Source organism: Sarcophilus harrisii, chromosome 5 (assembly GCF_902635505.1).
Source record: "Sarcophilus harrisii chromosome 5, mSarHar1.11, whole genome shotgun sequence".
Classification (NCBI taxonomy): Eukaryota; Metazoa; Chordata; class Mammalia; order Dasyuromorphia; family Dasyuridae; genus Sarcophilus; species Sarcophilus harrisii.
Genome location: NC_045430.1, coordinates 67,415,006 through 67,431,102, shown reverse-complemented (window position 1 = coordinate 67,431,102; position 16,097 = coordinate 67,415,006). Strand labels below are relative to the sequence as shown.

The following is a 16,097-nucleotide window of genomic DNA, read 5'->3' as shown; positions in this document are numbered from 1 at the left end:
GCAGAGAGTCCTGGAAGGCAGCTATGTCAAGGAGAGAGAGAGGGAGGTTCCTTGGCATGGGCATGTTTTGTTTTGACCTTCTGCAAGGAATGAGCCCCAAGTTGCCTCTTTTCATAATTTCAAACTTTAGCTAGGGGCTGGGTACAGTTTAAGTTGAAATAAAATCGAAATCTTCGTGAATGAATAGAAATTTTCCATTGGAATGAGTATCCCTGGACTAATCTCCAACTCAATAGAGGTCCATAGAAATCTAGATCTCCAGCTTGGACTAAGTAGTAGTCCTGGACTCAATTAGTCCCACCAAGAGAAACAGAATGAAGCCACTTATCTTGATTCCCAAGGGCAGGTCTCTCAGGAAAGAGCTTCTCCGAGGGTTCAAGGAGTTTCCCAAGTGTTCCCTCCAAAGTCAGAGAGAGAATTTCAGTGTTCCCCATATCACCCTGACATTAGGATGCTTCTGTTCTAACAATCTGTCAATGATTCTAAATCTTCTGACTTTGGAATCTGTGATTCTGTGAAATCTGATCTAAGAATGCTATTGTTCTGTCAATGACTGTAAAAGTCTTTTAGCCTAGGAATATAATAATATTTCTTCCCTTAAACTTTAGGGAAGATATATTTGTGATCCTGAGATTCTCTTATTATAGTTCTGACAATCTTGTCTGCCCGTGATTCTAACTTGTTTCAGGTTCCTTGCTAAATTCTTTGCACTTCAGCCTGCTTCAATTGGTGTTACAATTACAATTAACTTTGCCCCTTAATATGGATGTAGGTTCAAGCCTGCAAATTCTTTTTTTTTTTTTAATTTAATAGCTTTTTATTTACAGGTTATATGTATGGGTAACTTTACAGCATTGACAATCTGCAAATTTTTTTGCTACACCAGTCTGTCACCCCCAACTTTTTGGTGTCCCTTCCCAACCTCAATAAAATGAGCAGAACCAGGTAAGCACTGTATACAGCAACAGCAAGATTGTGTGATAATCAATTATGATACTTAGTTCTTCTCAGAAATGTGATGATGCAAGAAAAATCTAATGGACTTGGAAAGAAAGTGCCATTCACTTCTAGAGAGATATGGAAAATGAATTCGACAGAATCATTCTGTTCTTACCTTTTTTCCTCCTGTTTTTTTTTTTTCTAGTAGTTTTTTCCTCTTATTCTGATTTCTCTCTCCCAACATTACTCATATGGAAAATGCAATATATGTGTGTGTGTATGTGTGTCTGTGTGTGTGTACAAGCTACAAAAAATTAAATTAAAAAAATAGAAACCAAACAAAACTCTAGGCTTGGATAGAAAGATCAGAGTTTGGGTTCTAGCTTTCACAGCCACATAACTACAAGCAATTTACTTAAAACATCTCAAAGTTTCCGTTTCTTAGTTGTGGAAAGGACGAACTAACATTAGCGCTAAAGATCTCACGCAGTTGCTTTTGGGAAAGGAGTTTATTAACCTAACAGCTCTATATAAATGATAGTATGTGATAGTCTCTACTACCCACGACGTGAACTAACATCTACCCACTACCAAACAGCTGTAAAACATCTGTAAAGCAGTATCCGCTATTTAAAAAGCCCCTCAGGTACGACTCCTTTACTTTATATTCAAGGTCCAACGTCCAATTTTCGCTTATTTCTAAATTCTCTCCAACTCGCCCGCCTTAGGACGGCAAAGAACCAACTAAACCCTTCTCCCCGCCTGGGCCTCTACAGCCCCAGCAGAGTGTCCAGACAGCAAGCGCAGGCAGAACGCACCCGAAAGGAAGCCCTAGCCTTCCGGCTCTCCGCGCGCATGCCTAGGTGGCTACGGAGGAAAGACTTTTAAGACCCGATTGGCAGATTTTTTTTTGCTAATCGCTTGGGTTTAAAGGTGCCTCCCTCCCTAGGGCTGGGCCGGCCTGAACAGGGGTAGTTTCAGTTTTTCAGGAGTTAATGCGGAAGGGAAATGAGGGCTCCTCTGTCCAGATAGCGGCTCGCATCTCCCGGGATCCGGCCCTTCTCCTGTGGGCGGCTGCGCAGACCGAGCTCAGGTAACAGTGACCTGCTGCTGCCACCGCTGCTACTGCTTCTGCTTCATTTTCTGCGCTAGGAATGGTTACCTGTCAACCCGGCAGAATAACGCACCTCCCCCGTTCTCCGAATAGAATGACTCCTCCCGTTTTTCTGGTTAGCTTTTCAAAGGGCTTTTGGATCCCAGGCGTATTTAGCCGTAGTTCCAAGCCCAGTTCCTGCTCCTTGAGCCTAGCCTCACGTAATCCGAGCTTGTAGAACGGGTATTCCTGGTCCAATGAATGAGGACGGCTGTCTGTCACCTGGGAAGAACCAGGAACTCGGCGTTAATGATTATTAGGGAATTAGGCCCACAAAACACTCAGCAAGTTAGACTGGAGCCTTCTTACTTCCGGATTCCCTTCTGCGCCTATGCTTTGGCTAGAGTTAGCAACCAAGTTAGTTTCCAAGTTGCCCAAGTAACTGAGATCTGGAATTACAGAATGCTTGAATTATAAGTGATTTTGGCTGTCATCTACACCAGGGACTTCTTAAACTTTTTCGCCCAAGAAATTTTTACGTGACCCCGGGTATATGGGTACATAAAATAGGTATACAAACCAAATATTTACTGATAATAAATTACAATTTTGCGACATTAACCCCTTCGATTCCCTCCCCCTATTTAATGAGATCCCGTTCTTTTCTTTTTTTTTTTTTTATTATAGCTTTTTATTGACAAAACATATGCATGGGTAGGATAGTTTTTCAACATTGACCCTTGCAAAACCTTCTGTTTCAACTTTTCCCCTCCTTCCCTCCACCCCCTCCTCTAAGATGGCATAGTCTCATACATGTTAAATACAATATATATGTACATATTTATACAGTTATCTTGCTGTAAGGAGACCCCTTTCAAACTATAGTTTATGATGCTGAGTGAAATGAGCAGGACCAGGAGATCATTATATGCTTCAACAACAATACTATATGATGACCAGTTCTGATAGACCAGGCCATCCTCAGCAACGAGATCAACCAAATCATTTCCAGTGGAGCAGTAATGAACTGAACCAGCTATGCCCAGAAAAAGAACTCTGGGAGATGACTAAAAACCATTACATTGAATTCCCAATCCCTATATTTATGCACACCTGCATTTTTGATTTCCTTCACAAGCTAATTGTACAATATTTCAGAGTCTGATTCTTTTTGTACAGCAAAATAACGTTTTGGTCATGTATACTTATTGTGTATCTAATTTATATTTTAATATATTTAACATCTACTGGTCATCCTGCCATCTAGGGGAGGGGGTGGGGGGGTAAGAGGTGAAAAATTGGAACAAGAGGTTTGGCAATTGTTAATGCTGTAAAGTTACCCATGCATATATCCTGTAAATAAAAGGTTATTAAATAAAAAACAAACAAACAAACAAACTATAGTTTAAAAAGCTGGATTTTAATCTTGCCTGGATGGGAATTCCCATCCATAGTAGCTAAGGAACATGGTCTGTTACATTTGTTAGCTCTATGAGGTAAAGGATTACGTCATTTTTTTGTCCCTATAACTTTCCCAGTTCTTAAATAAGACCTTTTAACATATTAAGAATTTAAATGTTTGTTGAATTGTCCATAAAGACACAACTACTGGGGCAAGAATGAGTGCTAGAATCTTTATATTTGGATGCTCAATACATTGTAATTGTAGAGAGTCCAATAAGAGTAGAGAGTCCAATTTGGCCCATCTCACTGGTGTAAGTTTTTGTAGACTCTAGAGAAAAGTAATTTTTATAGTTTTTTTAAAATTATCTTTCCCCCATTACATATAAAAACATTTTTATATTTTTTTGTTTTGAGTTCTGAATTCTGTCCTCTCTTTGCAATCATGTAAAGCATTTCCACGTTAGCCATTTTGTGCAAGATCGACAGAGAAAGGAAGGAAGGAGGGAAAGAAGGAAAGATGGAAGGAAGGAAGAAAGGAAGGAAGGAAGGTGGGGGGGTACCTCAGAGTTAGTTTAATTTATATTTATCTAATTAATAGTGCTTTAGAGCATTTTTTTTAATTTTTAATTTTTAATAGCTTTTTATTTACAGGTTATATGTATGGGTAACTTGACAGCATTGACAATTGCCAAACCTCTTGTTCCAATTTTTCCCCTCTTTCCCCCCCACCCCCTCCCCCAGATGGCAGGATGACCAGTAGATGTTAAATATATTAAAATATAAATTAGATATACTATAAATATACATGACCAAACCATTATTTTGCTGTACAAAAAGAATCAGACTCTGAAATATTGTACAATTAGCCTGTGAAGGAAATCAAAAATGTAGAGCTTTTTTTTTTATGATTGTATAGATAGCTGAATTCTTTGCCTGAAAACTGTATGTTTGTATCCATTAACTATTAATTAATTGAGGAATGACTTGTCTAGTAAATTTGACTCAATTCTCTGTCATTTGAGAAATCAGAGATACCTGCTGTAAGATTTTTCCTCTCCCCCCACCACAGTTTTCTGCTTTCCGTCCAATTTTGGTTGCGATTAGTTTTGTTTGTGCAAAAACCTTTAAACTTTATATAACCAAAATTATCCATTTTACATTTTGTGATGCTCTTTATATCTCCTTTATTCCTAAGCTCTTTCCTTATCTATAAATTTGACAGGGACTATTCCATGCTTTCCTAATTTGCCTATGGTATCACCTTTTATGTGAAAATTATGTACACATTTTGACTTTATCTTGACATATGGTATGAGATGTTAGTCTATATCTAGTTTTTGCCATTCTGTTTTCCAGTTTTCCCAGCAGTTTATGTCAAATAATGAGTTTTTGTTCTCAAAGCTTAAATCTTTGGATTTGTGAAACACTAAATTACTACAGTCATTTACTAAAATGAATTGTGTATCTAATCTATTCTACTGATTCACCTTTTTTATCAGTATCACACTGTTTTGATAATTGTTGCTTTATGATAAGCACAGATAATACTGAACACTTAAATATGTCAGAGACCTCTGAGCATCAGAGTAAATTATCTCATATAAGATTTGGCTACATAAGCAAGATGGGTAAAATGGAAATATATAAGGGAAGAAAGTGAAGAAGAAGAAGAAGAAGAAGGCATTTCTACATTAGAAAAAGCAGGGAACTAGCTTTTTCAAACTTGAACAGTGCTTGCTGTCTCAAACTTCATTTTTGCAAACTTCAGCAGGGTACATGATGTACAAGTTTAAAGCAAATGGTGTCAGAAAGTCTAAGCCAGATTTTTTCCTCTCACTTTCTCCCTTTTTTGTCCCAGATCACATATGTATATCTTAGCTCACACTCTTATACATTCTATCAATCTCCTCTTTAGATACTTTCATAGAAGTTTTTAATAGATATTTCTACAGGCAAATACAAGTATTGGACTATAATGAATACAATAATTGAGCAAAATCAATATAATAACAATTGTTAATATTATATAACTCAGAGGTTTCATAATTTCCATGATCTACTCATTTCTGGCAGCTGATTCTAGTCAGATACTCATTCACATTTGAATTCCTCCAGATCCTTTCCTAACTCACCACAATCAGATCCACAATCACCTTTAGGCAGGTAGGTGGTGCAGTGTATAAAGTACCAAGCCTGGAGTCAGGAAGACCTGAGTTCAAATGTGGCTTTAGATGCTTATTGTCTGTGTGATCCTAGGCAAATCACTTTAACCTGTTTCAGTTTCCTTCTCTGGAAAATGAACTGAAGAAGGATGATATCTTTCTTGACATCTTTTATTTTTACATCACTTTGATTACCAAATATGTTCTTCTGAATATAGAAGAAGAATAGAATAGGAAAAGAAGAAAAGGAACATAAGGAATTATATTTGTATCCCTAGTACCTATCATAGTGCATAGTGCCTGGCGCATTATAGGAATATAATAAAGGCTTGAGTATCCCTTACCTATTTTAATTATTATATTTGGTAGAAAATGGTTTTTTCTTTAAATGACAAAAAAGAGAGAGATTATACATAATGCATATATATCTAAATAAAATTTATTGGATATTCTATATTGCCAATTATTATATATATTAGAGTAGCTAGAAATAGAAAATGCTGTAAGTTCTTGGCTTCTGTCTTTAGGTTAGTTTCCCTTACCTCTCAGAGTAATCTAGTTGTCAGATCAGCTTGTAATAAGGGATGGAGCAGCAGCTTTTCCTTTTTTGGTTAGTTATATTTCATCAATTTTCTTTGCTTCCCAGGGGGAAAGTGGAGTTAGGAGGCAACATCTGTTATCTCTGCTCCCAGATTAGTTGACCTGGTGAGAAAGGGAGAGAAAGAAGTGGGGAAGAGAGTGTAACTCATCCCATGGTTAACTGTGCTCATAGAGATAGGAGTTTGGGCTCTTATGGCCTTGGGGTTTAGTTCTCATTGATAAGAGATTAGAAATCTGAAAACTCCCAGTGCTTTAATGTATTATGGGAAATGAGTAGAGTACTTGAACATTTCTATATAGTCTGATTTTCCCTTGTATTTCTCCCCCCAACACCTTCCTTGTTATTATTGAGCTTGCTGTATGACAGAACAAAAAAAAGCAAAACAAATATTCCAAAGTTTGTTCATGGATTGAATTCTAATTTAATATTTAATTTTCCTGAGCAAATCTAAAGCATGTTATAAAGGGAGATTATTGCAAATGTGAGGATGCAGGTATTCATTTTTTAGCAAAAAATGGCAATTTGTTGACATTCAGAAAGAAGGATGGAAGTTGCAGTTTAAAAAATATGTCTAAAAGGCAAATGTCCAGTAGAAAGGGACATAGCAATCATAAAAATAAACATTGTGAAATAAATTACTGCATTTCTAGTTTTTCTTGTTCATGTGAATATAATTGACAATTTTATGAGTATGGATAACAAATCAAATCTTTATAAATCAAGAATTGCATATATTTTTATGTATGTAAGTTCTATGGGAAAGTGGCCTAATTACATATATTTATGTAAGTTATATGTGACAGTGACTTATATCCTCATTAGAAGCAATATACTTTTAATGGTAGATAAGGCCTAAAAGAGAGATGTCTCCATTTAACTTGTATTGTTCTGCCTGCCATCTCGGGGAGGAGGTGGGGGGAAGGAGGGGAAAAGATGGAACAGAAGGTTTTGCAAGGGTCAATGCTGAAAAGATACCCATGCATATATCTTGTAAATAAAAAGCTATAATAATAATAAAAAAGAGAGAGATGTCTCACTTAGTTGGAAAGAATAAATGGAAAAATTAAAAAGGTGGAACATTTTTACATTACTTTATCTGATTCCCAAATAAACTCACAGGAAGTTTTAAAGATTACAGTTTTAATGTATGTTAGACTTTATGAAAAACTATTTTTTTTCTCCTTTACTATGAAGAATTAAAAACAAAATACAATTGTCCACTTGTGATTAAACATAAGAAATCTTGGGAGATTGGGGCAAATGTTAATTTTTTAAATATAATATGATTTTATCTTTTTTCTTTAAGTCTTTTTGTGGTACATCAAAAACAGGTGGAATTTTAATTTCTTTAAAAATAAATTTGAAAGCTATAAACATATATTACCTATATTAAAATTTTATTGATATCTTTTATTTTATATCATCTTTATTACTTAATAAGTCCCTCTACTTCTATTCTATCCTTTCCCAGGAAACCATCCTTATAACAATTTTTTTTTTGAAAAAGGAAAAAAGCAGTTCAACAAAATAACAAGCCCATTAACTCATTCTTATATGCTGTAGTGCCCCATATCTTTAAAGAGGAGAGAGATGTATCTTTTCTTTTCTGTTTTTCAGGGTCATTATTTTTATATAGAGTTTAATTTCATTATTTTCCAACAAGTTTCTTAAATTTTAATTTAAAAAATCCTGTTAGTCAATGTGGATTTTCATGTTTCTTCTTTTTATACAGGATTTTAGGTTGCCCCAGAATTTTATATGAACTGAAAAGAGTGGATCTATGAAGTTTTAAATATAAACTATATAAATATCGATATTTGATGAGAAACTTTCTTATCTTATGAAGAGAAGATGAACAAAACAATAACTTCATCAACATATGTTAGATGCCTAAATGTTGGCCTGATTAGGCAACTGGCAGATTTTATTGATCCTCAGGAAGGATGGAAGAAATTAGCAGTTGACATAAAAAAACCTTCTGGAGACAGTAGATACAACCAATTTCATATAAGGTAAGGCATTAAAGTCTCTTCCTTTGAAAAATGGTAATAGCACAATTCCTGTATTAAAAGATATGAATTCAGTTCTTTCAGCATGAATTTATTGGGTTTATGTTATATACTAAGCACTGTGCTAAGTGCTAAGGATATCCTTGCCTTTAAGGAGGGGTCAGCTAGATGAGTGCTGTCTGACCCCTGATATGAGCTGTGTGACCCCAGGCAAGTCATTTAACTCTGTTTGCCTCAGTTTATTCATCTGTAAAATGTGCTGGAGAAGGAAACTCCAAGAAAAGTAGGATCACAAAAAGCTAGGCATGACTGAACAACAAAATCCTTCAAGGAATTTATATTCTATTAGGGGATTTCCTAACTACATAGTTATAAATATCTGTAAATACCCAAATACTATAAGTTTTGCATTTCAGGCAGTGGCCACAAAGGAGGAGGTTTTGGGGGAATTTTGACACTTTTGGTTAAATACCTAACATTTAAACTTGAAATACTACTTAGTATTGTGAATTACATGTATATGTAATATATATGATATATAGGTACATATATAATATTTGGTTGGAAATTAAGGTTCTTATCCCTGTTACTGAGTCACTATTTGATCAGCTAAGGATGTATCAAAATGTTTCATTTGAATTGTGATAATAATAATTGCTATTTGTATTTCATTGGAAGGTTTGCAACGTGCTTCACTTATTTATCATTTGAACCTCCCTAGTACTTTGCTGTAAGTACTATTAGGTATTATTCTTATTTTGCCATTGTCATTGTCATATATACACAGAAGTCATATATACCCAGACTTCTTTAAGTTGTTGCCTTTGAGGTTTTATCTTTATAAAACAAACAATTATTCTTAGCTGACTCTGAAGTTCTGGTATGATAGTGTTCTGCAAATGTTGCTTTTATTTTATCAGTCAATATAGCTGCCAAAGGTACATCATGATCAGGAGAGAGAAAGGAAAGCTTCCCTGTGGTTTTTAATCAATCAGTAAACATTGATTAGACATCTTCTGTGTGCAAGGCACCATACTTAGTGCTGGGGATACAAAATGAGGCAAAAACCAGTCCCTGCCCTCAAGGCCTTATAATCTTATAAAAGAGATAATATGCAAAGAAATATACACAAAACAAGTTATATACTGGATAAATAGAAAATGATTAGCAGAGGGAAACACTGGAATTAAGAGGGATTGAGGAAGGCTTCCTGTAGAAGGTAATCTGGATTTAAAAGGAAGATTTGGAGGTCAGAAGTCAGAGAGGAGGGAGGGCAGGCAGAGAAAATGCTTGGAAAGAGCAAGTCTTGTTCATGCAACAGCCGGAAAGCCAATTTCACTGGATTGTAGAGTACATGTTGAGGAATAAAGTATAAAAGGAAAGGTGGAAAGGGGCTGGTTTATGAAGGGCTTTGTATGCCAAATAGAGCATTTTGGATTTGCTCCTAGAGGTGATAGGAGTTAATTATTGAGCACTGGACTTGATTGGATCTGCATTTTAGGAAAAGGGAGGGTGGTTTGGAGTGGGGACTTGAGGCAGGCAGGCCCATTCACAGGTTATGCAGTAAACCAGACATGAGGTGATGAGGGCCTCCCCCAGGCGGAGAGAAGGGACTGTGTGAGAGATGTTGCAGCAGATTGAATGAGAGACTGTGAGGAATCCAATTTGACATTTAGGGTTCAAGTCTGGGACACTGGGAGGTTGGTGTTTCTCTTACCAGTAACAGGAAAGGTGGCAGTGGGAGGAAGGATATGGAGGGGGAAAATAATGAATTTTATTTGGGACATAGTGAGTTTAAGATGTCTAATGGATGTCTACTTTGAGATGTCTGAAAGGCATTTGGAAATGTCAGCTGGGAGACTAGGGCAAAATAGATTAATTTAAGAATCATCAGTATAGAAATGATAATTAAATCCACGGGAGTTGATGAGATCATCATGAAGAAGAAAAGAAAGATGACTCAAGATAGAACCCTGAACCCTCCAGTGAGTAAAGGATGTGGTGTAGAAAAGAATAAGCCAAAGGAGATGAAGGAGTGATCAGATAGGAGGAAAATCAGGAAAGAGTGAAATCCTGAAAATATAGAGCGAATAAGAATGTCAAGGGAGTAGAGAGTGATCCCCTGTGTCAAAAGTTGCAGAAGTCAAGGTGAATGAGAATTGGAAAAGGCTGTTTGATTTGGCAAATAAGAGATCATTAATGATTTTGGGGAGAGCAGTTTTGATGGAATGATGAAATTGGAAACCAGAGAATGAGAGTTGAGTAAGTGGAAATATGGATTTTTCCAAAAATTTAGCTACACAGGGCAAAAGAGATATAGGATGATAATTAGTGGGGGAGAGAAAGATCAAGTGAGGATTTTTTCAGAATAGGAGAAACATGGGCATTTTACAAAGGCAGTAAGAAATGAGCCAGTGGTCATGGAGAAATTGAGAATAAGCCAAAGCATGGGGATGATAATGAAGGCAATCCACCTCAAGAGATGGGATGGAATGGGATCAAAAGAGCAAATAAAGGAGTTAGTCTTGCTAAGTCTTGTGAGACAGGGGTGAAGCAGGAAATAGTGGCAGAAGATATCTTGTAGGGAGAGGAAATAAGGAAATGAAGAGAAGATGGAGTTTGCAGAGAATGGCCTCTATTTTTTTTTTCCCCTGTAAAATAGGAGACAAGGTTCTCATGTGAGAGAGTAGGGGAAGGTAAGCCATGGAAGTTTTAGGGGAGAAATGAAAAAATTTGGAAACGTCACTGTGGAGAGGGGTTAGTGAATTGATCAGGGTGGTATAACAGGATTGCCTAGCTGCAATGAGGGCACAGTTGAGATTATGAAACATAAATTTGTCATGGACCCAGTCAGATTGGTTGCATGGTTTTTGTGGAAGTGATCCAAGGCTAGGCTGGGCATAATTGGAGATATGATAAGAGTGTTAGGAATTCAAGAGAGAAGGATAATGTTCACCAAGGAATCATGGTGGGATTAATAGAAAAATGGCTCATGCAGAGAGGTGATCTGGGAGAGAAATGAGAGATCAAGGGATTATAGGTCATGGTACAGATGAAGAGTAGAATTATGTAGGAAAAATAGAGGGAGAGATGAAAGAGACCAACATGCTAAATTAACTGAACTATCTGAACAGGATATTGTACTGACTTCCTTATAACTACATCAGAAAATAAATTTTATAACCAAAAGTATTAAATTCTTAATGAGAATGAATCTTGAATTAAAATTTATAAGCCAAAATTGAATGGAAACATAAATTGCTGACTAACACTTGTAAGGATTGAGATTAAAAAAAAAAAAAATTACCATTCTCAAGAAAATAATCTCTTTTAACAAGTAATTAGAAAAAGTTTTAGCTTTGATGTTTCCATTTTTAATATAAATAAAGGATAATAATGAAGATTGAAAGAAAGATACATAGCATGATGTGTATGTTTTTCATTATGTATCATGATAGACTTAATTTGCACTGCTTCATAAGTCTCAAAGGGAATGTAAGTTATGTAAATATGTCTTGCTTCTAAATGACTACATTGAAACTAAAAGAGAATTTAACATTTACTTTAAAAATCTTAGGATAATGAAATCTTCCAATTTCTGTTTATTGTATATTAGTGTTACCCCTAAAAGTTCTCAGTTTTATTTAAACATTAATTTTACTTTTTTTGTTTTGCTTTTTTTTTCTAGGAGATTTGAAAGCTTATTTCAGAGTGGAAAGAGTCCTACTAGTGAACTACTTTTTGACTGGGGAACCACAAATTGTACAGTTGGAGACCTTGTAGATCTTTTAATCAGAAATGAATTTTTAGCACCAGCACGTCTATTGCTGCCAGGTACAATTTTTCAAGATTTGATATGGAATATTCAGAAGTGGGAACATTGCTACTTTTCCTTACTTTTTTTCATAATAAAAAAAAAACTTTAAAAAATGTCTTTTTTGGTTTTCTTACATTCTTTTGGTTGGCAAAGAAAAATAGGTTAGGTCCATGATTCCATTTTAAAATTCTTGTTTAGAATATAGATGTCACCGTTTCTAGTTTTTGAGAGCAAGAGCAGGTGGCCTTGCACTATTGAAAGGTTCAAATAGATACAGCCTTCAAAACACTTCCGTTTGCATTTCTGTATGCAGTTCTGCATTCTGTATGAGGAAATTAGATGTCCTTTTGACATCATAATTTTCACCTCACAAGTCTTAGCCCCTGTGACTTTAAAACACAAAACACTCTTTTTACCTTTCTCTGTCTTTCTTATACATCTTAACCTTTATCAGCTATCTTGTTTTGACTGCTGTTTTATAGAGGGGGGATAAATTGTCAAAATTGGAATAGTATTAAGTGGGTCAGGGTGATGCTGGGCTATATTAATTGCTTCATTTTCTTTAAGGGAAAGATAAAATATCTTAATTCACTTTGCAGATAGTGTTCCAGAAATTGTTCATATACTCCCACAAGAAGAAATAGCGACTCAGAACAAATTGCTGCCTCCTTATGACAAAGAAAAGACACATATGAAACCCTTATTTAATCAGAATCCTGAACAAATCTCTTCACCTCTGAACTCTTCAAGTCCAGACATGAAAAGTTTAGAAGTTAGTGATACACGTAAGTAACTTAAAAAAACAAAACAAAACATTTAACAGAGAACTTTTGGGTTTTAGTACTGAATTTACAATTGAAGTAGACATGTCTGTTTAAAATTAATTTTGGAATTATTTTTTTGAATATTAAAGATATGTTAAAAGCAGTTGAAGTACTTGTAACTTGTAACCAGGTACATATTTTGTTAAGCCAGGTACCATTCTCTGATTTTCTTTACTTAGAGACTGAAGTGTTCAAAAAATATATTTTGACATCTTTATTTTAATATAGTTGTTTTTTGTAATTTTTGAATATTTTATACACTTAAAATATTATTCTGACTCTTTTTTCTACCTGTCTAATCATTCTTTTTGATATCTTTGAGGTTGAATAGTCTCAGCTTCCCACTTCCCTAAGTGTGGATGTCCCCCAAACATCTAGCTTCATTTTTCTATTTTAGAAATCTCATCAGACCTAAAATTCACTTGTCACTTCTCTGTTAACAACTCTTAATTAGTTGTATTCAGCTCAAATCTTTTTCCTGAATTCCAGTCCTACAGCTTTGTTTTTTAGCTGTTACTATCAAATACCCCATTTGGAACTCAAATTTAGTATGTCCTAAACTAAATTTATCTTCTTAATATATTAAACCTGCCTTTCCTTACAGTTTTAAAATGAAATGAAATTAAATGTTGCCATTAATATGGTCCTCCCAGATAAACTGGGCTTGAAAATTCAGTGTAATCTTTGGTTTTTCCTTTTGAATCCCACACATCATAACATTTACTAGGTCTTTTCTGTTTGAACACAACACTATCCCTTATTTCCATTTCTTCTTTTCTATTCCCATTGCTGCTACTCTAATTAACTCCTCATCAATTCTTTGATATTATATAATAGATATGCCTTCTTATAGTTTCCCCGTTTTTCCAGTCATATCTATATGAAGCTGCTAGAATAGTATTTTTAATTTATAGATTTGATGTCATCAACTTGTTCAAAAATCTTTAGAGGCTCCCTTCTTATAGGATAAATAATAAATTTCCAAGCCTAACTTTTAAAGCTGTTCATACTGTGGCTTTGGCCTAACTTTTTAACCTTCTTTCACACCATTCCCCTTCATGATTCTGGATTTTAGTCAGTCTAGACTGTTAGCTTTTTCTCATACTTTTCCTGTATTCTTTTGTCTCCATGTATTCAAATAAACTCAATATCCTATCACTTAACATTTACTATTTATGTAAGTCATTTAAGCACCACAGGCTTTAGTTTTCTCATCTGTAAATAGAGGTTAGAAGCACTGATGAAAATGGTCTTTGAGGTCCCTTCCAGTTTTAGATCTTTGATTCCTCCTCATGCCTTGAATACACTCCCATCTCTATTTGTTGAAATCCTCTCTTTAAGGGGATAAATAATAGTAAGAAAACACATATCTGCCTCTGAATAACTTAAGTAATTAGAATGAGGTAAACTGTATTCCAGATTACTGTGATTGATGAACAATTGCCACAGAGACAAAGTATTTGACAATTGTAAAGAACCATAATGACCATCTAGTTCAATCTATACATTAAAGAAATCCTCATTATAACATACATTTTCTTTGAACTATTTGAAAAGAATGAGCACGTTTCAACAGGAAAGTTATTTTATTTTAAAAATTTCAGAAAGAAAAAACTGAAGAGAATATTCTATTGTAAAATTCTTTGTAAATTCTTTGTAAGCTATAGTTGGGCTAGTGATGTTAATTTCAATTTCTGGCAAACTCTAGGACATAACATCAAAGGAATGATATCTAGAAAAGAAAGTAGTGATCACAAAGAGAAAACCCTGCTTTCTCAAGGGAAAAAATCACACTAGAACTAGATATTTTTTCCAGATCCTCAAAATCTCTTTAAGTCCTTTTGAAATAGAAAACAATGACCCAGAGATAAAGTAGCTTCAATAGTCTCCATGGTTTAGGATACCCAGAAAATAAAAAGTAAAAACTACATTGCCCACCACACTCCAGCAGTAAGACTACATATTGGGCTTCTAATAGAATTTAGCTCCATACTCAGATCTCTTCTCCCTCCTTTGAATGCCATATAGAGAGAGAAAGGGGCAAGATGTATCTGGTAACCACCTTCACTTCATCTAATTATTTATTTAATATTTTCCCCCAATTACAATTTAAAAAAATTATTTATTTATTGTTTTTTTGCGAGGCAGTTGGGGTAAAGTGACTTACCTAGGGTCACACATTGTTAATTGAACTCAGATCTTCCTGAATCTAGGGCTAGTGCTTTATTCACTACACCATTTAGCTATCCTCCCCAATTATATTTAAAACAATTTTTTCATTTGTTTTTAAAACTTTTGAGTTCCAGATCTATTATCCCCACTTTCAAGCCCATTAAAAAACCATATGTGAAGTTGTATAAAAAAATTTCCATAAAAATCATGTTGTAAAAGAAAACAGATCTCACAGCCTAATAAAAAAAAGCCCTCAAAAAAAAAAATAAAGTGAGAAAGAGACAGGGAGAGACAGAGAGGGAAAGAGAGACACTGAGAGAGAAAGAGACAGAGAGATAGAGAGAAACCTTTCATTTATATCAAACACAATCAATTCCTTCTTTAGGTATGGATAGGATTTTTCATCCTAAATCCTTCAGAGTAGTCTTGGATGATTGTACTACTGAGATTTGCAAAATCATTTAGAGCTGATCATCCCAAAACTTTGTTATTACTTTTTATACAGTATATTTCACTTTGCTTGAATTCATGGAGGACTTTGGTTTGTTTTTTTGTTTTTTTTTTTTCTGATAGCATCCTATTCATCATTTCCAATAGAACAATAAATATTTCATGACACTCACATACCACAATTTATGCTGACAGGAAATCTCAAGACACAAACACAAAAGAAGATAAAGTCTTAGAAATATCTACAAGTTAGCCTTTGGAAATACCAAAATCAAACCAAAATGAAAAAAAAAAAAACAAATTAGACACAAACCCACCACTTAAGAGAACTAAAGAAATGTTTTTGAAAAGAGCAAAAAAAATTATTTAAAAAATCAAATAAGATCAGCAGAGGATAACTTGGAGAGGAAGGGAAAATGCTAAACTTGCAAAAATAATTAACAGCTTGGTAAAAAGAGTACAAAAATACTGAAGAAAATAACTCCTTAAAAATCAAAATTGCCCAGTAAAAGAGTTACAAAACTCATTGAAGAAGATAATGTCTTAAAAACTAAAATTGGTCAAGTGGAAGCTAATAACTCCATGAAACATCAGGAAACAATAAAACAAAGTAAAATAGAAGAAAA

General features: G+C 34.7%; 1 protein-coding gene across 1 annotated transcript in view; it reads left to right on the top strand.

The window, feature by feature from the left end:
* Positions 1 to 1,777: 1,777 nt before the first annotated feature.
* IRAK4 (interleukin 1 receptor associated kinase 4) overlaps positions 1,778 to 16,097 on the top strand; it is a 45,668-nt gene continuing 31,348 nt past the window's right edge. The window contains exons 1-4 of the mRNA XM_031940424.1: positions 1,778 to 2,032; positions 7,932 to 8,211; positions 11,897 to 12,042; positions 12,625 to 12,810. Coding sequence (XP_031796284.1) covers positions 8,051 to 8,211; positions 11,897 to 12,042; positions 12,625 to 12,810 — 493 coding nt within the window. The 5' untranslated portion in view covers positions 1,778 to 2,032; positions 7,932 to 8,050. The remainder of the gene's footprint in view (positions 2,033 to 7,931; positions 8,212 to 11,896; positions 12,043 to 12,624; positions 12,811 to 16,097) is intronic.